This window comes from Heptranchias perlo, chromosome 23 (genome assembly GCF_035084215.1).
Source record: "Heptranchias perlo isolate sHepPer1 chromosome 23, sHepPer1.hap1, whole genome shotgun sequence".
NCBI classification, from domain to species: domain Eukaryota; kingdom Metazoa; phylum Chordata; class Chondrichthyes; order Hexanchiformes; family Hexanchidae; genus Heptranchias; species Heptranchias perlo.
This window is the reverse complement of record NC_090347.1, coordinates 23,365,041-23,386,877: the sequence shown is the minus strand read 5'-3', so window position 1 is coordinate 23,386,877 and position 21,837 is coordinate 23,365,041. Positions and strand designations below refer to the sequence as shown.

Below are 21,837 nucleotides of genomic sequence, written 5' to 3'. Positions count from 1 at the left end.
GACCTTGAACTGGTCACCATTCACTGTACTGCTGGAACTTCTAGACTGACCAGTGACAAACTCAAACGATGTACCTGGAGTCAGTCAAAGTACCGCATAAAAAATCCCCCAATGGCCCCAGTACAATCAGTCCCCCTCAGCAACACAAAGAAAACCTAATTCCAAACAATACCATTTAGCTCAGAATTTTTATTTAATGGCTTAAACTGTTCAGTTCTCAAACAATTAAATATTTTACTTCTAACTTTTTTTCTCTACTTTTTGTGCCTCACAGTCGTTATTTGTAATTTGTCGCATGGTTGGCATAGCGCACTCTGGACATTATAGTTGTAAAGGAGCAGCATAAAACAAATTCCCATGATGCATCTCTCTCTCATGCACACAAAATTTGTCAACAGAACTTCTCAGTGCCCAATATCCAATTAAAATTTTCAGCTATGGAATTGAAGCAGAACTCAAGTCTTATTTCTGAGAAATCGGTAGATCTGTGAACCTTCTTGCAGTCACATCAAACAGTAATTTGTTGGTGCACTTAGTGTCTTTTGTCAGAATTTGTAATTTTTTTACGCATTTATGTTATTTTCAGCTGCCTTTATAATGGCCTGAGTGAGGAAGAAAAATGGCAGCTGAAAGCAGTTTGAAAAATCTGAGAGTGTTTTGAATGTTTGTTTTATGGTAGCTGTTGGTGCCAGATGCTGAATCTGGGAAAAATGTGGGCAGTTTTATGGTGCTTATTCATTAATGATTGGTAGTTATTCCTAGCTGTCTAGTGAATGGAAGTGGTTTTTGATTGCTTGGCATCAAATGCAAAGTTTGTTGTGCAAAAAATTTCCTTGAATTATTGGTGGACTGTACAAGCATTGTGTGATGTTTATTTGAATATAGGTTTGATTGGCAGCTCTTTTTAAGTTGAAGGGACACAAAGACATTTTTTTGAAGTATTTTTTAGCGTGTCTTAAAGAGAGCGAAAGTGAGCACACAGACACTTCGTTGGCTGTCACCAACAAACCGCCACATAAAAACTAGTATTCAGGGACCTTGTCGAGTGCAATAACTGTTTGTTATTTTCTATCTTCCGAAGAGGAATAGTTAAGTTTGTAACTATTGTAAACCAAGAAGTGTGTCATTACTTCTGTTCACTTATTCATTTACTGTTCAATTAATTATTTGGCAGTTTATAGCCTAAGCCACATCCAGTGAAATATTTATTCTATTGCCATTCTAAGTCAAGGAAGATCGGGTGAGGACACTTGATATAACCAATAAGCCGCAATATAGTGATGAAAGTTTTCTGTTTGTTTCCATGACAAATAACCTAGATATTGGGCAGGTAAAGACACACTCTTTATGAGCTACATATGAGGACAGTCTGAGATGCTGAATCAGAGAGTAAAAATTGAAAATCATAGCAGTGATAGCAATTTTAGACACCCATAATTCATTTACCTAGAGAACAGACAAATTGGCTTTTCTATGCAGGAATTTCCACTCCTTCCAAAGAGGCAACAATAATTATTTTCCTAGCAGATCTTAAACTAAATCGCAACTTGAAATGATTATTAAATAAATCAAATCGTTATCACTGCCCCAAAGATAAACAAAGAGATAGGAACTGCTCATTTAGTTGTCTGTCTGCAAACTTAATTTATGAAATCTTAGTAGATTTCTATTAATCCGAGTGTATATGTTTTGGGACGATGCCTCGGAGGGCCAGCCAGATTTAACAACATCAAACGGCATGAATGGAAAGCTGCATATGTAGAACTTGCCGTCGAGTTAAGTAACTGCAAAAATAAGTGGCTGTTTAGGATCTTGTAAGGATGTGTATGAGGACATCTAGTGTCCATGACTAGGAAGGCAGGCCTGATAAGATAAAGGGAAAAATTATTTTCATGGTGCAGTACTCTTGAGTAGTGACCTCTGTTAGAACTGGATATAATTCTTCTCCAACTGAAACATTATCCTGCCTTTCTGTTGCTAATGGACCTGCTGTGTATTTCTACCATTCTATTGAGTCATGTTAATTAAGAGGTCTTTAAAATTATGAAGGGGTTCAATAATGTAGATGTAGAGAAGATGTTTCCACTTGTGGGGGAGTCCAAAACTAGGGGCCATAAATAAAAGATAGTCACCAATAAATCCAATACAGAATTTAGGAGAAACTTCTTTATTCAGAGAGTGGTTAGAATGTGGAACCTGCTACCACATGGAGTAGCTGAGGCGAATAGCATTGATGCATTTAAGGGGAAGCTAAATAAGTACATGAGGAAGAAAGGAATAGAAGGATATGTTGATAGGGTGAGATGAAATAGGGTGGGTGGAGGCTCGTGTGGAGCATAAACACCTGCATGGATCTGTTGGGCCGAATGGCCTGTTTCTCTGCCGTAAATTCTATGTAAAAAGACTATACATAGGATGAGACAAATTTATTTTTATAAACTGCTTTACATGAAGAGAATTTTCTTTTAAGTTGAAGTAGTAACCCTAAGTAATGTGACACATTAAGACTGGCCTGCTGTTATAGTGAATGTGAGTTATTGAGGGGTTGTAAAAAGTAATATGATGCAGTTATACTAATAGGGACCAGAATTATTCTACTCTTAAAGGGCATCTGACTATCTGAAAATAATGCAAATTCATCAGTTTGTGGTGACATTTTATTCTGTTTTGCATAGAGTTGATTTAACATTCCACCTCAATGCATAATTAAAATGAAAAAGCAAAATAGAACCTTTGCAGGATTAAAATTATGTGAGGAGCAAGGTATGGTTTTGTTGCTGTTTTCAGTAGACCAAGAAAATAGTCAGTTTTTGGCAATTCAAAATATAAAAATGAAGAGTCATATAGGAGAATAGGGAAAGAGTAGGATCTTGCAGCCAAGTTTAAGGTTTGAGTTTTAAGGTGCAAGTAAGTACTTTGACGAAAGATTGTAAATCCATTTTTAAAAAAATTAATTATCAGGATATGGATGCCACTGGCAAGACCTGCAATTTATTGCCCATCCCTAGTTGCTCGAGACGGTGGTTGCCGGCCTTCTTCTTGAACTTCTGCAATCCGTGTGGTGAAGGATGCAACGCAGATTCACCAGAATGATACCGGAGCTAAAAGGGTTAAATGACGAGAACAGGTTGTCTCGACTAGGTTTGTATTCCAATGAGTATAGATTAAGGGATGATCTAATTGAGATGTTTAAGATTATTAAAGAATTTGATAGGGTAGATAGAGAGAAACTATTTCCTCTGGTGGGGAGTCCTGAAAAAGGGGGAATAACCTTAAAATTAGAGCTAGGCCATTCAAGGGTGATAACAGGAAGCACTTCTTCACACAAAGAGTAGTGGAAATCTGGAACTCTCTCGCCCAAAAAGTTGTTGAGGCTAGGCCAATTGAAAATTTGAAAACTGAGATCGATAGATTTTTGTTAGTTAAGGGCATTAAGGGATATGGAACCAAGGCGGGTAAATGGAGTTAAGATACAGGTCAGCCATGATCTAATTGAATGGCGGAACAGGCTCAAGAATCTGAATGGCCTACTCCTGTTCCTATGTTCCTAAGGTACTACCATAATACTGTTAGGTAGGGAGTTCCAATATTTTGACCTAGTGACCATGAAGGTACGCAATCATTAAAATGTGAATACTGACACAGCAGCCAACCACAGCGTATTTTCCCTTTTTTAAAAATAAAAGTACTTTTTTTTTGGCAGAGTTTCAGACTAATGGTTTCATACTGCTGCCCATATCCATCCTTACCAGTGCAAGGCTGCCACTTCCAGGTGGTCTCACTAGCAGAATGCCAACATGGTTTGTTTGCTTTTTACTGCACCCAAGAGGCTATTACATTGATGCTGAAGGTACACTGTAAAAGTAGCATCAATGTATTGTGACAACGGTGGTTCAATTCTGGGGAGACTTCAAGAATTAAATAGCTTGTGGAACTGAGGGAAATGCGGTACAGGGAAGATGGACAGAACAACAGTAATTTCAGCACAAAATCTCCCTGCAGTTGTCTTAGCTACTCTATACGGCTGGACACCCCTAAGCCAGAAACTTGGCCTCACAGCTAGCAAGAATTTTTCAGCGTGTAGACACACATAGTAAATCGTGGGGGCAGGGAGAGAAATCATGTAACGGGCAATTTCAGGCACATGCAATGCAATCCAGAGCTATTGTTAACTAAAAAGTTCCCAATTTTAACTAGAAGCTTCCGTAACTAATTCCAACTACTACTAGAACATTCTCAGACTTAAACAAAATGACTGGTCCATTTTCTACCGAAAGCAGAACTACAGCAAATGTATCATAAGCACAATAAAAATCAAGTACATAAATCGTATCTTCACATAGTGTTTTAAAACCAACTGTATCATCCTTACAGTGCTTTCTGGCCAAATTAAAATTAAAGTTTAGACATTAAATTTGAAAAGCAAATTGTATTTGATTAGATAACACTGGGAAGGCCAAAAATGCATTGGGGTATAAGGGAAGCAATGGTAACCTTCCAAAAAGAGGATCAGTGGTAGCTCCAAAAGATGGTAGTGCTATCATCCTGGAGATAATAGCAGCAGCCCAAGGTCAAAAGTGAATGTAAGATAATGCACACACTACATCCTGATCAGATTAGTGATCAAGTGCAAAAACATTGGGCATGATTTTAACTCGGAAAAATAGGCGGTTTGGGGGCGGGGAGGGGGGGGGCAGTAAAAATTTTAAAAATCTAAAACCCGCCCCCAACCCCGCCCATTTCCGTTTTTAACAGAGGCGGGATGAACAACCGACCTGCTCTCAGGAGGCGGGTCGGTCACTATGGGCTTTCAAGGAGGCTGCGTGCCTCTATTTAAACAGCATGTTTGTTTTTAACCCCAGCGGGCCTAGATTCCTGGGCCTTCTACTTCACACCATGTGGCAGGAGGCGAGAAGGCCCAAAACAGTAGGTAAGTGCCTTTATGGCACAGCTTGTGGATCCGGAGGAGCAGGAGTGCTTCCCCCAGGCCCAACAAGCCTACCTGCAGTGACCACTCCAATGATCTCTGACCCCCCCCCACGATCTCCAACCCCCTCCACGATCTACGACCCCCTCATGATCTACGATCCCCCCCACGATCTCCAAACCCCCCCGCCCACGATCTAGGAGCCCCCCACGATATCTGGCACCACCCCCGATGACTGAGTCCCCGTGACTCCTGACGACCCCCAATTCCCCCCTTCCCCCCCCCCAATCTAAGACTTACCTTCTCGCATCCTCTACTCCTGTCTGACTGGCGCCAGGGGAAACCGTCAAAAAAAAGGCGTCCTTACGTCAAAATCGTAAGGACATCTGGGAAACCCGTACTTCCAGGGTTTCCTGTCAGGATATTCCACCGCCCCCCCCCCCACACCCCCGCTGTCTTCCCAGCTCAGAGTTACAATTTAGACAATTGTTTCCTTAGCAGAATGCATACTGAAGTGGTGCATAAGCGTTTCAATGGAATACAGACCTCTCTTGGATTGGAATTTGTATTATGGTGTTTGTTATCACATCAAGTGTGGTTATTGAAGTGGAATTAGAATCTGCCTTGACCGAACATGCTGTGCCACTGCACTAACCTTTCTGTCTGTCTTATCTGTCCCTTAAAAAATATAAGCTAACAATAGCAGATTATATTTTTAATATGAAACACAATAGTCATTCACATGCATTTAACTTGGCCAGATGACCACTGCCCTTAGAATGATGGCGACAGACCACTTTCATCTGCAAGAAATCTTATAAAATTGTTCACTCTTGTTCTTCTTCTTGAAGTTAGTTTTATACAAGCTTATTTAATGGGTTTGAATTGAAGTTGCGTCAACAAAATTAACCTACTTTCCAGCATATGGTTACTCTAGTAAGATACTTTTCATCACAAAAACTAACCGTATTTAGCTGTAGCATTGGATGAGAGTTCCAGTTTTGTATGCTCTGTGTGTAGGATAAACATATGGAAAAGATTCACCAACTAAGCCAATCAACTGTTTTGACAAATAATGCTCTGATCAGCTGCCCTGGTTTGTTTAGCCAGTGTGCGTGCCATGTTGTAGTAATGCTGGAACCACTCAGTTGCTATACATGTAATATATATATATATATTCTTCCTTTGTTATTAGGTTCTAAATGATTTTAATATTTGGCAGCACTGGAGCATACTCTAATACAAGATGAATGTGTCTGGAAAGCATCCATCCACAGTTTCTACCAGATGGATTCAAAGGTCTTTTTTTAAACAAGCACAGAATGCAATGGACGCTTACAGGTATGAAGCAAGATGTCGCTGGTGTGACACTCACGGAACTGAAAATCTGCACATCAATTTTCCCTCTCGCTTCTATTTTGCAGGACAAACAGTTTGTGCGCATGTTTAGTGGTGAAAGTATAATCCTAGTGTTCCCTGCCTGGGATCACATTTGTTCAGTCAACTGAAAACAGACTGCACATGCTTAGTGCAAGAAGTCTCCAAATCACTACAATCTCATGCCTGCTGCAAAGATATAAATGAAAAACAAGAATTCTTGGCTTTCACTACAATTATCAAGTTAATAATTCAACATTCAACCAAAATGTACAAAAGCTTAAAACGTGTCTGCAAACAAATCTTTGACACTCACAATAAACCTTCCCACTGCTTTCAGCTCAGAGATTTAACACTATTACATCAGCATTGAAGGAAAATATGAAATCAGTCTGTAGCATTTGTCATCAATAGTTTTAATCAATAGTTCATTTCAAACTGGACTCTCCTTATTGGTCTTTGACTTAGCACAGCTCATGCTGCATTTCAAAGGACCAAGGGAATAAAACAATGATATAAAACATATTCCAAGCACCAGTTTAATGGAATAACTATTGCCATACACATACTGTAAGCATCAATAAATGTCTCAGCCATCATTTCCCACAAACTTTAGTGGCTGAAATCCCAGAAAATAAAAAGAAGTATGATTAAACGCTTATCACGGCTGCTGTCTGGGATAGTGGTGAAGGGGGCAGATTTCTCAGAAAATGCCCCATTTTAGTACTATCATGGTGGTCAGCTACATCAGAAAACATTCAAACCGCAATAAAACACTTCCAGATGAATTGGTTATTAATGTGCACGGTTTTTTTTACAGCAGACTTAACAATAACCATGGAGGCACCAAAGAAGGATATCAAGCTAGCATACAAACATATTAAAAACAAGGAAAGAGTCATTTGGCCCACCTATCCCATTCCTTCAGCAGTCCATGAATTATGCTATCATGGTATAGAGTGCAACTGACAGATGCCTAAGATTAAATTGGCTAGAACCATCTTGGCAAGACAATAGGATACAGCAGGTCAGGTCAAAAAAAAAAATCTATAAATGGAAATGACCTTCTATAAATCTATAAATGACCTTCCCTCCATCATAAGGTCAGAAATGGGGATGTTCGCTGATGACTGCACAGTGTTCAGTTCCATTTGCAACCTCTCAAATAATGAAGCAGTCCGAGCCCGCATGCAGCAAGACCTGGACAACATCCAGGCTTGGGCTCATAAGTGGCAAGTAACATTCGCGCCAGACAAGTGCCAGGCAATGACCATCTCCAACAAGAGAGAGTCTAACCTCCTCCCCTTGACATTCAATGGCATTACCATCACCGAATCCCCCACCAACAACATCCTTGGGGTCACCATTTACCAGAAACTTAACTGGACCAGCCACATAAATACTGTGGCTACAAGAGCAGGTCAGAGGCTGAGTAATCTGCGGCGAGTGACTCACCTCCTGACTCCCCAAAGCCTTTCCACCATCTACAAGGCACAAGTCAGGAGTGTGATGGAATACTCTCCACTTGCTTGGATGAGTGCAGCTCCAACAACACTCAAGAAGCTCGACACCATCCAGGACAAAGCAGCCCGCTTGATTGGCACCCCATCCACCACCCTAAACATTCACTCTCTCCACCACCGGCACACAGTGGCTGCAGTGTGTACCATCCACAGGATGCACTGCAGGCTTCTTCGACAGCATCTCCCAAACCTGCGACCTCGACCACCAAAAAGGACAAGAGCAGCAGGCACATGGGAACAACACCACCTGCACGTTACCCTCCAAGTCACACACCATCCCGACTTGGAAATATATCGCCGTTCCTTCATTGTCGCTGGGTCAAAATCCTGGAACTCCCTTCCTAACAGCACTGTGGGAGAACCGTCACTAATGGACTGCAGCGGTTCAAGAAGGCGGCTCACCACCACCTTCTCAAGGGCAATTAGGGATGGGCAATAAATGCCGGCCTCGCCAGCGACACCCACATCCCATGAATGAATTAAAAAAAAATTCTAAACTATTACTGCATCACAAAGCAAGGCAGTTTATCATTGTTTGATTCTTGATATTTGAAGAAGGAGGACATTGAGTCCTCTTAATCAACTCCAGCATACAACCTGCACGTTCAAACATTTATTAGGATATAGTTATATAAAATCCATCCTGTAAATCAAATGTGTTCCTGGAGCACGCCACCTTAGAATGGAAAACATTAGAAATGGGGGTTGCCTGGGATTGCTGATTTCCAATGAGCTATATACTTATCCACAATTAAAGAGGATTCCCTTCCTAATTGAATTATGCTTCTTTCCTCAATATTATTTCTTCATTCAATATCATAAAAGCCACTATGTTCAAATAAAAGAAATTGCAAAATAATGGCAACCACCATAGAATATACCTTTGAAGGATTACCTCCCGTTCTCTTCTGTCTGTTACGTTCATGGATATTTTCAGCAACTTCTTGTGCTAGGTGGCAGGTGGAATCATATTTCATTAACCTGCAGAACGCAGGGAAAAGACTATTAAAGATATAGAACATTAATAAGACTTGGGGCAAAAATGCTTAGATTGTGATATTTAAATACATTTAGCTAGATTACATCTCACATCTCCAAGCTCACATGGCTTAGTTGATAGCCCTGCCTCTGAGTCAGAAGGCTGTAGTTTCAAGTCCCAGTCCAGAACTTAAGCACTTGAACTAGACTGACAGTTCGGTGCAGCAGAGTTGGATGCGCTGTCATTCAGATGAGGTATTAAACCCAGTCCCCGTCAACCTGTTCCTGTGGTTCAAGAGGATGGCAATGATCCATCGGCTCTATTTGAAGAAGAGCAATGAGTTCTCCCTGTGTCCTGGAAAATCTATATGACCAAAACAAGTTAACTGGTCATTCATCTGATTGCTGTTTGTGGAATCTTGCTGCATTTAAATCAACAACTCCAATTCAAAATATACACAGTGCTTTGAGACATTTGAGAGATCACGGGCATGATTTTTACTTTGAGCCAGGAACTCAGTGGGTGGGTACACTTTCGCGTGGGATACCCGGAAGTCAAGTGATTGTGTCGGAATCTGCGTTCGCAACTCAATTGAAGGCAATTATTTTTGCTTCCGGGTTTCCCCCGCAACAGCCAGCCAGATTGACAGGCTGGATGCCTGTCGGGAGGGAATGCAGCCGAGGATCAGATGCCAGGTAAGTCCGAGATCGGGGTCGGGGTTGGGGGGGAGGTCTCGGCCATCGGGGGGGAGGTCTCGGCCATCGGGGGTGGCGGGGCCCCCGGGGTGAATGTTGGTTTAAATCCTAACCACAATTTGTGAGGTGGGGTGGTTCTGGGTGAATGAGTTTGTGAACTTGTGCCAGAATTTCTGCTCAGTGGTAGGGAGAAGGTTTGTCGTCCTATCTTGGATTTCCACAGATGTTTACTCTTTGCAGGTTACACATCTTGCTGTATTTTTAAGGTACTCTACACTTCTTTACATTTACAAAGAACTTTAGATTTTTTAATACTGACTGTATATTGGTGGGGAGAAGCCAGCAGACAACATATACCAATATTAAACAAGGAAAGACCTGCAGTCAACGTACTGAAGTTGAGCAGGGAGTCAATGGGAGCCACCATCATCTCGCCCCCACTGCAGTACATGCCGGTCTGCATTGAGGCTGCACAGGGAGGAGGGTATGAAGAGCAGGCTCCAAATTCAGGCTAGGAATAAGGAACATATACCAGGGTGAGCAGCAGAGAAGCGCTTTGAGGATCAATGCAATATAAGTAACATTCATATTTTGAAATTCCTAACAGCACCAGCACTAGCATAAGCATTAAAAGATGAAAAGCAAAATGGATGTCCCTGGTAGTTATTTTCTGCTGCATATGAAAAATGTGGTGGATTCAATCAAAGGGCCTGTCAACCACTGCTGAGGGAAGACTCAGCTGAGGAAAAAGGAGGACCTTTAGGATCTTTGCTGTGGAAAGTAGATTTATTAGAGAAGGTGAAAATTAGAGAAAGGGATGAAGTATTTAATGGCAAAGAAACATAATCCAAATATTTGTGGGAGTCCGTGCTTGTAATAAAAAACTATGGAAAGCCTAAAGCCAAAGATGGAGAGAGAGATAGCCAGAAAAAGAAGGGAAGAGATGGACCACACAAAGGTAAAGAATAGATGAGAATTGGAAAAATATTTGGAGTACTAGAATTTATATTAGCAAAATAGCCAAGTTTTATAAAATTTTATGATTCCTTCAAGTAACTTGACAGCAGAATATTCCAATGTTTCAAATTTTGTCATCATTCTTAAAAATATAAGTTTGTGCACATACTCAAGATTGATTCAGGATGTTAACAACTGATGATTTTCTGAATTTTTAATTTAATTGAGTGATGACTAGAAGAGTGAATAGAGACCCAACACAAAGAACTCTCAGCCACACGTTTGCCTGAGAGAACTAAGAGATCAGCTGCAACATCTGAGCTGTTATTTATATGTGTCAATCACAGGTTTAAAGGGCCAAATCAACTTCGCCTGCATTTTGCCTCCGTTTCAATGGCGAGATGCAGAAGCCATCGGAAACTTGTGCAGGTGAAGTAAAATTTGTTTCAGGTTCAGAATCAACAAAAAAATTACCTACCTCAAATATTTCAAGTAGGTAAACTGCCCCTTTAACGATCCGCCCGCCAGCATTAATTGGGGACGCGACTTCCGGGTTTCGGCTGCACGCACGCATCCAAACGCACCCACGTCAAACCCAGAAGTGGGCGCATTGAAGCTGGGTTATGGTCGCGCTTCAAAAAGCTATTATTTTAACCTCCCGCCCGCTCCCAACCCAGCCATTCTTTGGGGTTAAAATTACCCCGTAAAACAGTAAATTGACAGCAGCAGCAATTATTCTCTGAAATGTCTTACAAATTGAAATGGCACCATTTTCAGGAAAAACTATTTGATAAACTTTATGGTTGTTTGGACAGCATCACACGACAGCACAAATCGCACTGAAGTACATCACAGTTTTACTTACGTGATGCCATTGTGACAAAAATGAAACATTGTCTATATTTTAGCTTGCTACGCCCTGCTTTAATTCTGCCATGGTCCTTAAGGAGCTAAAAACTTGCTGCACATACAGAAATTATGTCCCAGTTTAACTTGATACAATGGTGTAATTAATGTTCAGTTGGTTACTGGGCCATTTACTTGGAGGAGGAGCCAACTCACTTTATTCAAATACAACCACGCTGTGTCACTCTGATATATATTTGATTAACAACTTTTTGAATTTAATGGACAGTTATTCAAATTTTATTTGGCTGTGATTATTGCTTCTGAGGGACTTATTGGCCTGTCTTTTTCAAATCAATGAGTTTGATGCATAGCTGGTCAAAAAGAGATTATCTGACTGGAACTTCTCAACCGTATTAGATACAACAGATAACTTGCAGAGAACATAAAAAGAACTATGTAAAAAAAGTCATTATAATCATATTTTTAGCACTAGAATTGTAAACTATTCATTTTCTATTATACAAGCCAGTAAAGTTTAACAATACTGTAAATATATGTTAGATTTCTGCTATTATTTACTTGTTCTATTACTGTTTAATAAATTTGTTTGTATGTTTAAAGCCAAAAAAAGGTCGGAGTGTAATGTTATTCTGCCGCTTTTGAAAATAAGGAGGATCCCTTGGAGGAGCGGAACCACTACACCAGTGCTGAAGTAATTTAAAAAAGGATTCTCTATTCGTTATCTCTGGTGTGCTACAATATTGTTGCCTGGATAACAAGTTAAGTGGCAAACTCTTAAGGATGTAGGGTGCGAGGGCTCAACTATGAGAAAAACAGAAACCAAAAATATCTAGAGTAGAAAGCATAAATGAACCTAAACACGTAACAACCATTATGGCTAAAATGAAAAGTAAGTGTATAGCTTTCTCACTTGACAGATCATTTAAAGTTTATCTACTGTGAAGACAGGAATTTGTTTTGATTTTGAAATTCTACAATGTTTGTCAACATGTTTAATGCACTTTATAGGAAGTATAGAGAAAATAAGAAACAACTGAGAGTGAGTAATGGATAGAAATCTGATCAAGGAACTCAGATGGCGTCAAACTGTGGGCGCGAAGTTTCAGCAATTTATAATTGTCATCTTATCCTTCGAGGGGAGGTAAAAACCTTGAAATTACGGACTTTTTAAATGATGCTAGCTGACCTAATGTGGTGTCCATTACAATTTTTTTAATATAAAAGTTGATTTATTATATTAAGGCTGCTGATATCCCATGGCATTGCTCACGGTGAATCTGCAATTATATAAGAATAATGATGTTATGCCAAGTAGCATCGTCAGGGACACTAATTTATCAGCACTGCACTGGGAAGAAGTTCAGAATCGAGAGGTACTTTAAAAGGGATTACAAGGATTGGGAGCACCATGAAGAAGAGTTCTGGGAGCATTTGGCCAGGCACTGGGAATTGGAATTAATGGAAGAGGACTCTTGTAATTTGTGAGGAATGGTGCCGAGATTTTGGAGCATTGGGAAAAGACACTCCCAGGGTCTGGATGCACTAAACATGGGGCCAGGATTGTAGCAGCACCGCGGTGATGGATTCTGGAGAGAAGAGGGCAAGTCCCAATCCGGAAGCACTGGGAGAAGCCCAGGAACACTGGAGCGATCCCAGTCTCTGGGTAGTCTAGGGTTTTCTAAGCACAAGAGGGATTTAGAATCAGGAGGGGGTCGCTGCAGGAGAGGTCTTGAAGGGCCCCTTTCTGACTATCGGGCACCACCTCACTGTGTTCCCATCTGTCAATCTCCCCACCCAACCCATCCCTGGCCCCTTTTGGGCTTTCAGTCAGCCATCCATCGCTTTACCCATCATTAGCCAGCTCCTGCCTTTACATTCCTGTTTTAAATCACTTAATACACTATTAGTGTCTTTACCAACTTCTGCAGTCTTTAATAAACAGAGATTTATCTCATAAAAGGCTGAAACATTTATTATATATGCAGTTTCCAAGCTTTAAGGCAAAAAGAATCACCTTTGCATCCCAAAAATGGATTGCTCTCTTTCTACTAGTATTTTTTTTAACTGAATTGGGAGTCAAAATGAAAATGGGAGAGAGCGCCCTGTTGTCATCATCAGCATGGACAGTAACCAACCAGGAGGAACCCAATAATTCAAAGTCATCTTCCGGTTAGGTTTAAATCATGTGAAAAACAAAGTTAAATCCTCTTCAACTTTTTCACTGAGAAAAAAAATAAATATTTTTTTTAAATGTGTACCCGGGATATGGGTGATGCTGGTAAGGCTACATTTATTGCCCTTCCCTAGTTGCCTACTCTTTGAACTGCTGCAGTTCTTAGGGTGATGGTACTCCCACAATGCCATAAGGTAGGGAATTACAGGATCTGACCCAGCGATGATGAAGGAACAGCGATATATGTCCAAGGATGGTATGTGCCTTGGTTGGGGAACTTGGAGGTGATGGTGATCCCACGACATTGGTGCTTTTGTCCTTCTGGATGGTAGTGGTCGTAGGGCAGGAAGTGATGTTGCAGTAACCTTGGTGAGCTGCTGTTGCGCATCCTGTAGATCATACATACTGCAGCCACAATGCACCAGTGGTAGAAGGGGTGAATATTGAGTCTGCATTTGGAGTATGTGCAGTTTGCATAATCTCCTAGCATGCATTAGTAGGGGGAGGGGTGAATCTGCCCAAGGCCACAGGCCTTCTCTGGTTGGTGAGACATAGGGCAGCAATGGAAAGCAAAGTGAAAGGGTTGCACTCCACCCCCTTGCCCCATGTCTGATGCCCCACACCCTGTCTCCTCCCTCCCACCGCTGTCCCCTCTTTAGTATATAAAAATACTACTTTAACAGCTTTCTAAATATAAATAAATTTGTTGTAACAATAAGCACTGAAATACTGAACTTTCAATTTCTGTTACTAACTCCAACATTATTTGATGAATCTGCGAAATATCCAACTCTATTAGATAGAAAGGAGGAGTTGTTAAATTGAAGGTCTGCTGCCTTTTCTGGTGGGTTCAAGTGGACATTAAGGATTAATGTCCATTTAAAAAATGACTATTCTGGGGCTTCTCCAGTGGATGTCCTTGGCTCTATTGTAAAGCAGGGAGTTCTAGTATCCTGGTCAGCATTCTTGCCCCAACCAAAGCCAGCTAAAAACACTGATTGACCATTCACCTCACTGCTGTCTGTGAAATATTTCTGGCACAAAATATTATCACATCTGGCTACGTAACAACAATCACAACACTTCAAAGTAATTCATTGAGTGAATCGCATTGAGCATTTAAACAGAAGTGTTATATAAAATCCTAGTATTTTTATTTGTAATCAAAGGAACTGGGGGAGGGTGTCCAGAATCATAAGAAGAATAGAGGAAACTTTAGTCCATCTGTACTTTGGGTCAAACACTGAATGCCACTGTACAGGTGACTATATCTGTTTACAGGTGTACGTGAGATATATACACACAAATATATCACTGATCTTAACAGTCCACAATCACCATAAGAGGACAATATGGATGTAGAAATATCCCAACATTTACAGTCGTAGTGAAAGCCATGAACTACTACATATTAAAGTTATTTTAGATAGACCCTATAGTTGCAATGCCCAACAGTAGGACAAGTAACACTACTTCAAACTAGTTAAAAGCAAATTTTAGACTGTCACGAAGTTCTTCTTCACATGGTGATGAACATATGGAATGAACTTCCAGGTAAGGTGTTGGATGCAAAAGCCATGGGAGAAATAACTGGATGTTGTGATGGGGAGACGGTCAATCTTTCTGAACAGATGAGTTATGATGGGGGCGGAAAGCCTTCATTATCCATATCAATCTTGTGATAGAGGTTTTCTCTGCCATTGTGCATGCTGCCTCTTGCTTTAATTGACACTCCAGTGAGACCAAGAAAAAAAAACTTGCCAATCCCTCAGCCAACAATAAAAGGAGAAGGCATGAAAAGAAAAGAAAAACAGGCGACACGCACAAATTGTATGACTTATGACTGAAAATTTCACACCTCAAACTTGTCCAACGTTGAAAGCTTTGATATATATCAATGAAAAGATGCATCTATAAAACTAATCGCCGAATAACTATACACACACAAGGTACGAGATCTCATGCATGCACACACTGCACTCCATAAATCCCTTATTTGAGATCTGTGTCACACGCAGCACTGTATAGATCCATTATGAAGGATCTGTGTCACACATACTGCACTGTATATATCCATTATAAAGGATCTGTGTCACACATACTGCACTGTATGTATCCCTTATACGGATGACATTTAATAAGATGTTTCATAGCACTCAGCAAAGATACATTCCAATGAGCAAGAAAGACTCTAGGGGAAGGACGTACTATCCGTGGCTGACTAAGGAAGTTAAAGACAGTATCAAATTGAAAGAAAAAGCATACAATTCCACGAAGATTAGTGGCAGGTCAGAAGATTGGACGGAACATAAAAAACAGCAAAGAATGACTAAAAGAATAATAAGGAGGGAGAAATTACAGTACAAGAGAAAGCAAGCGAGAAATATAAAAACAGATAGTAAGAGTTTCTACAGGTATTTAAAAAGGAAAAGAGTAAGTAAAGTGAGCGTTGGTCCTCAAGAGAGTGAGTCTGGGGAATTAATAATGGAGAATAAGGAAATGGCGGATGAATTGAACAGATATTTTGCATCCGTCTTCACTGTAGAGGATACAAATAACACGCCAGAAATAACTGTGAATCAAGAGGTGAAAGGGAGGAAGGAACTTAAAACATTTACAATCACCAAGGAAAGGGTTCTGAAAAAAATATTAGAGCTAAAAGCTGACAAGTCCCCAGGTCCTGACGGACTTCATCCTAGGGTCTTAAAAAAAGTGGCTGCTGAGATAGTAGATGCGTTGGTATTAATTTTCCAAAATTCCCTAGATTCAGGAAAGGTCCCATCAGATTGGAAAATAGCAAATGTAACTCCTCTATTCAAGAAAGGAGGGAGGCAGAAAGCAGGAAACTACAGGCCAGTTAGCTTAACACCTGTCATAGGGAAAATGCTAGAATCTATTATTAAGGAGGTTATAGCAGGGCACTTAGGAAATCTCAATGCAATCAGGCAGCGTCAACACGGCTTTGTGAAAGGGAAATCGTGTTTGACTAATTCATTAGAGTTCTTTGAGGAAGTAACAAGCAAAGTGGATAAAGGGGATCCTGTGGAGGTGGTGTACTTGGATTTCCAGAAGGCTTTTGACAAGGTGCCACGTCAAAGGCTACTACACAAAATAAGAGCTCATGGTGTAGGGGGTAACATTTTAGCATCGATAAAGGATTGGTTAGCTAACAGGAAACAGAGGGTAGGCATAAATGGGTCATTTTCAGATTGGCAAGATGTAACGAGTGGAGTGCCACAGGGATCAGTGCTTGGGCCTCAACTATTTACAATCTATATCAATGACTTGGATGAAGGGACCGTATGTATGGTTGCTAAATTTGCTGATGACATAAAGGTAGGTAGGAAAGTAAGTTGTGGAGAGGACATAAGGAGTCTGCAAAGGGATATAGATATGTTAAGTGAGTGGTCAAAAATTTGGCAGATGGAATGTGGGAAAGTGTGAACTTGTCCACTTTGGCAGGAGGAATAGAAAAGCAATATATTATTTAAATGAAGAGAGATTGCAGAACTCTGAGGTACAGAGGGATCTGGATGTCCTACTACATGAATCACAAAAAGTTAGTATGGAGGTACAGCAAGTGATTAGGAAGGCCAATGGAATGTTGTCATTTATTGCAAGGGGAATGGAATATAAAAATGGAATATATAAGAGATGTTTAGCTACAATTGTACAGGGCATTGGTGAGACCACATCTAGAATACTGTGTGCAGTTTTGGTCTCCCTATTTAAGAAAGGACATAATTGCTTTAGAGGCGTTCAGAGAAGGTTCACTCGACTGATTCCTGGGATGAGGGGGTTATCTTATGAGGAAAGGTTGGACAAGTTGTCTGTATACATCGGAGTTTAGGAGAATGAGAGGTGATCTTATTGAAACATATAAGATCCTGAGGGGACTTGAAGGGGTAGATGCTGAGAGGATGTTTCCCCTTGTGGAGGAGACTAGGTCTAGGGGCCACAGATTAAAAATAAGGGGTCTCCCATTTAAGTTGGAGATGAGGAGCAAGTTTTTCTCTCAGAGGGTGGTGAGTCTGTGGAACTCCCTTCCCTAGAGAGCAGTGGACTCATTAAATACTTTGAAGGCTGAGTTGGATAGATTCCTGAATAACAAGGGAGTCAAAGGTTATAGCAGGTAGATGGGAAAGTAGGGTTGAGGTCACAATCAGATCAGCCATGATCTGATTAAATGGCAGAGCAGGCTCGAGGGGCCGAATGGCCTACTCCTGCTTTTAATTCGTATGTTCGTATCTTCGTAAATGTGTCACACATATTGCACTGTATATATCCATTATAAGGGATCTGTGTCAAATGCACTGCACTGTATATATCCATTATAAAGGATCTGTGTCACAGACACTGCACTGTATATATCTCTTATAAAGGGTTGGTGTCACACACACAATGCAATGTATATATCCATTATAAAGGATGGGTGTCACACACACACTGCATTGTATGTATCCACTGTAAAGGATCTGTGTCAGACACTGTACTGTATATATCCCTTGCAAAGGATCTGTGTCACACACACATACTGCACTGAATATATCTCTTATAAAGGAGCTGTGTTACACACACTGCACTGTGTATATTAATTATAGAGGAACGGTGTCACACACACTGCACTGTATAGATCCATTATAAAGTATCGGTGTCACACAGTCTGCACTGTACATATCCGTTATAAGGTGTCTGTGTCACACAGACTACACTGTATAGATCCAGTATAAAGTATCACTGTCACACAGTCTGCACTGTACATATCCATTATAAAGGATCAGTGTCACACAGACTACACTGTATATATCCATTATAAGGGATCTGTTTCACACACAGACTGCACTGTATATATCCATTATAAGGTCTGTGTCGCACAGACTGCACTGTATATATCCATTATAAGGGATCTGTTTCACACACAGACTGCACTGTATAGATCTACTATAAAGTATCGGTCGGTGTCACACAGACTGCACTATATATATCCATTATAAGGGGCCTGTGTCACACACACACTGCACTGTATATTTCCATTATGAGGGGTCTGTGTCACACAGACGGCACAGTATATACCAATTATAAGGGGTCTGTGTCACACACAAACTGCTCTGTATATATCCATTATAAAGGCTCGGTGTCACACAGACTGCAATGTATATATCCATTATAAGGGGTCTGAATCACATAGACAGCACTGTATATATCCATTATAAGGGGTCTGTGTCACACACAAACTGCACTGTATATATCCATTACAAAAGATCTGTGTCACACAGACTGCACTGTAAATATCCATTATATGGGGTCTGTGTCACACACACACAGTACTGTAAATATCCATTATATGGGGTCTGTGTCACGTACACTGCACTCTGTAGATCCATTGTAAGAGGTCTGTGATACACACAGACTGCACTGTATATATCCATTATGAGGGGTCTGTGTCACACACACTCCGCACTGTAAATATCCACGATAATGGATCAGTGTCACATAGACTGCACTGTATCTATCCATAGTAAAGGATCGGTGTCCAATGATTGCACTGTATATATCCATTATAAAGGATTGGTATCACACAGGCTGCAACGTATATATCCATTATAAGGGGTCTGTGTCACGCACAGACTGCACTGTACAGTTCCATTATAAGGGATCAGTGTCACACATACTGCACTGTATATACCCATTCTCAGGGATCAGTGTCACACAGACTGCACTGTATATATCCATTATAAGGGATCTGTTTCATGCACAAACTGCACTGTATAGATCTACTATAAAGTATCAGTGTTGCACAGACTGCACTATATATATCCGTTATAAGGGGTCTGTGTCACACATACTGCACTGTATATATCCATTATAAAGGATCGGCGTCACACAGACTGCACTATATATACCCATTCTCAGGGATCAGTGTCACACACACTGCACTGTATATATCCATTACAAAGGATCTGTGTCACGCAGACTGCACGACATATACCCATAACAAGGGAGCAGTATCACACAGGCTGCACTGTATATATGCATTATAAGGGGTCTGTGTCACACACACACAGCGCACAGTAAACACCCATTATAAGGGGTCTGTGTCACATAACTGCACTGTGTATATCCATTATAAGGGGTCTGTGTCACACACACACTGCACTGTATATATCCATTATAAACGATCGGTGTCACATAGACTGCACTGTATATAACCATTATAAGGGGTCTGTGTCACATAACTGCACTGTGTATATCCATTATAAGGGGTCTGTGTCACACACACACTGCACTGTATATATCCATTATAAACGATCGGTGTCACATAGACTGCACTGTATATAACCATTATAAGGGGTCTGTGTCACACACACAATGCACTGTGTATATCCATTAGAAAAGGACTGTGTCACACATACTGCACTGTATGTATTCATTATTAAGTATCGGTGTCACACAGTCTGCACTGTATATATCCGTTATAAGGGGACTGTGTCACACAGACAGCACTGTATAAATCCATTATAAGGGATCGGTGTCACACAGACTGCACTGGATAGATCCTTTATAAAGGATCTGTGTCACATAGACTGCACTGTACATATCCATTATAGGGGATCAGTGTCACACAGACTGCAGTGTATAGATACTTTTTAAAGGATCAGTGTCACACAGTCTGCACTTTATATAACCATTATAAGGGGTCTGTGTCACACAGACTGCACTAAAAATATCCATTATAAAGGATTGGTGTCACACAGACCGCACTGTATATGCATTATAAGGGATCTGTGTCGCACAGACTGCACTGAATATATCTATTATAAGGGGTCTGTGTCACACAGCCTGCACTTTATAATATACCCATTATAAAGGATCTGTGTCACACAGACTGGACGATATATATCCACTGCAAGGGAGCAATGTCACACAGGCTGCACTGTTTATATCCATTCTAAGGGGTCTGTGTCACACACACACTGCACTTTATATATCCATTATAAGGGATCAGTGTCACACACACTGGACTGTATAAATCCATTATAAGGGGCCTGTGTCACACAGACTGCACTATATGTACCAATTATAAGGGATCAGTGTTACACAGGCTGCAATGTATAAATCCATTATAAGGGGTCTGTGTCTCACACACACTGCACCGTATATATCCATTATAAGAGGTCTGTGTCAGACACACTGCACTGTATATATCCATTACAAAGGATCTGTGTCACACACACACACTGCACTGTATAGATCCATTATCAGGGGTCTGTGTCACACAGACTGCACTATATATATCCATTATAAGAGGTCTGTGTCAAACACACTGCACTGTACATATCCATTATAAGCAGTTGGTGTCACACAGACTGCAATGTAAATATCCACTATAAAGGATCAGTGTCACACAGATTGCAGTATTTATCCATTATAAGGGATCAGTGTCTGACAGTCTGCACTGTATATATAACCATTCTAAGGGGTCTGTCTCACACACACTCTGCACTGTATATACCCATTATAAGGGATCAGTGTCACACACAGTGCTCTGTATTTACCCATTATAAGGAGTCACACACAGTGCTCTGTATTTATCCATTCTAAGGGGTCTGTCTCACACACTCTGCACTGTATATACCCATTATAAGGGATCAGTGTCACACACAGTGCTCTGTATTTATCCATTATAAGGAGTCACACACACTGCTCTGTATTTATCCATTATAAGGGGTCTGTCTCACTCTGTATTTGGGCCTGTTACACACACGGATCCCGCTTGTTCCCTGTCACTGGATTGAACTTAGTTGATCGCGGCCCATCAAACCTTCACCTGATATAAAAGCGACTCTAATCAACCGGTCCGATCAGTCCGCCCGCTCCGGGCCGCTCGGCTCCTTACCAGGGGTCTCGAGCCATCGCTCTGCTCCTTCTGCTCTCCACTTCCTGTTTGTTGTCCGACTCGCATTTCAGTAGCGAACGCGACAAAGAGCCCTGAACATTAGTTCCGCCCAAGATGTTAATTACGAATTAACCTATTCTTGCACGATATTCCATAGACAAGTGCTGTCAAATAACCAGCATTTGCAATGTATTGTGCACGTATTCGTTTTTACTCCTCTTTGTAAATATGTTGTATTCATTGACTATATCCACATTCCAGCCAGTTCCCGTCTTACCTCCATCAGTATGTGGAGCGTGTTATTCAGAGTTAAGTCCTATTTGGTTACCGTGATTTCCCTCTTTTTTACATAAAGCTAAATTACAATTGAAGAATTCAACCTTTGAAACAGTTTCTAATGTATTAAGATGTTCTTTGCTTGCAAAATGATACCTAAACA

General features: G+C 40.7%; 1 protein-coding gene across 4 annotated transcripts in view; it reads right to left on the bottom strand.

Moving 5' to 3' along the window:
• The window catches only part of stx8 (syntaxin 8), a 162,676-nt gene extending 141,204 nt beyond the window's left edge, over window positions 1–21,472 (bottom strand). The window contains exons 1-3 of one of the 4 annotated variants that reach the window (XM_068004194.1): window positions 21,399–21,425; window positions 8,932–9,169; window positions 8,709–8,808 (exon numbers count right to left, since the gene is read on the bottom strand). In XM_068004194.1, the coding sequence (XP_067860295.1) occupies window positions 8,709–8,808; window positions 8,932–8,933 (102 nt within the window). In that variant the 5' untranslated portion in view covers window positions 8,934–9,169; window positions 21,399–21,425. Of the gene's footprint in view, window positions 1–8,708; window positions 8,809–8,910; window positions 9,170–21,329 lie in introns of those variants that run through there. The other 3 variants (XM_068004193.1, XM_068004196.1, XM_068004195.1) reach the window with 3 other exon arrangements.
• Between the last annotated feature and the right edge of the window lie 365 nt (window positions 21,473–21,837).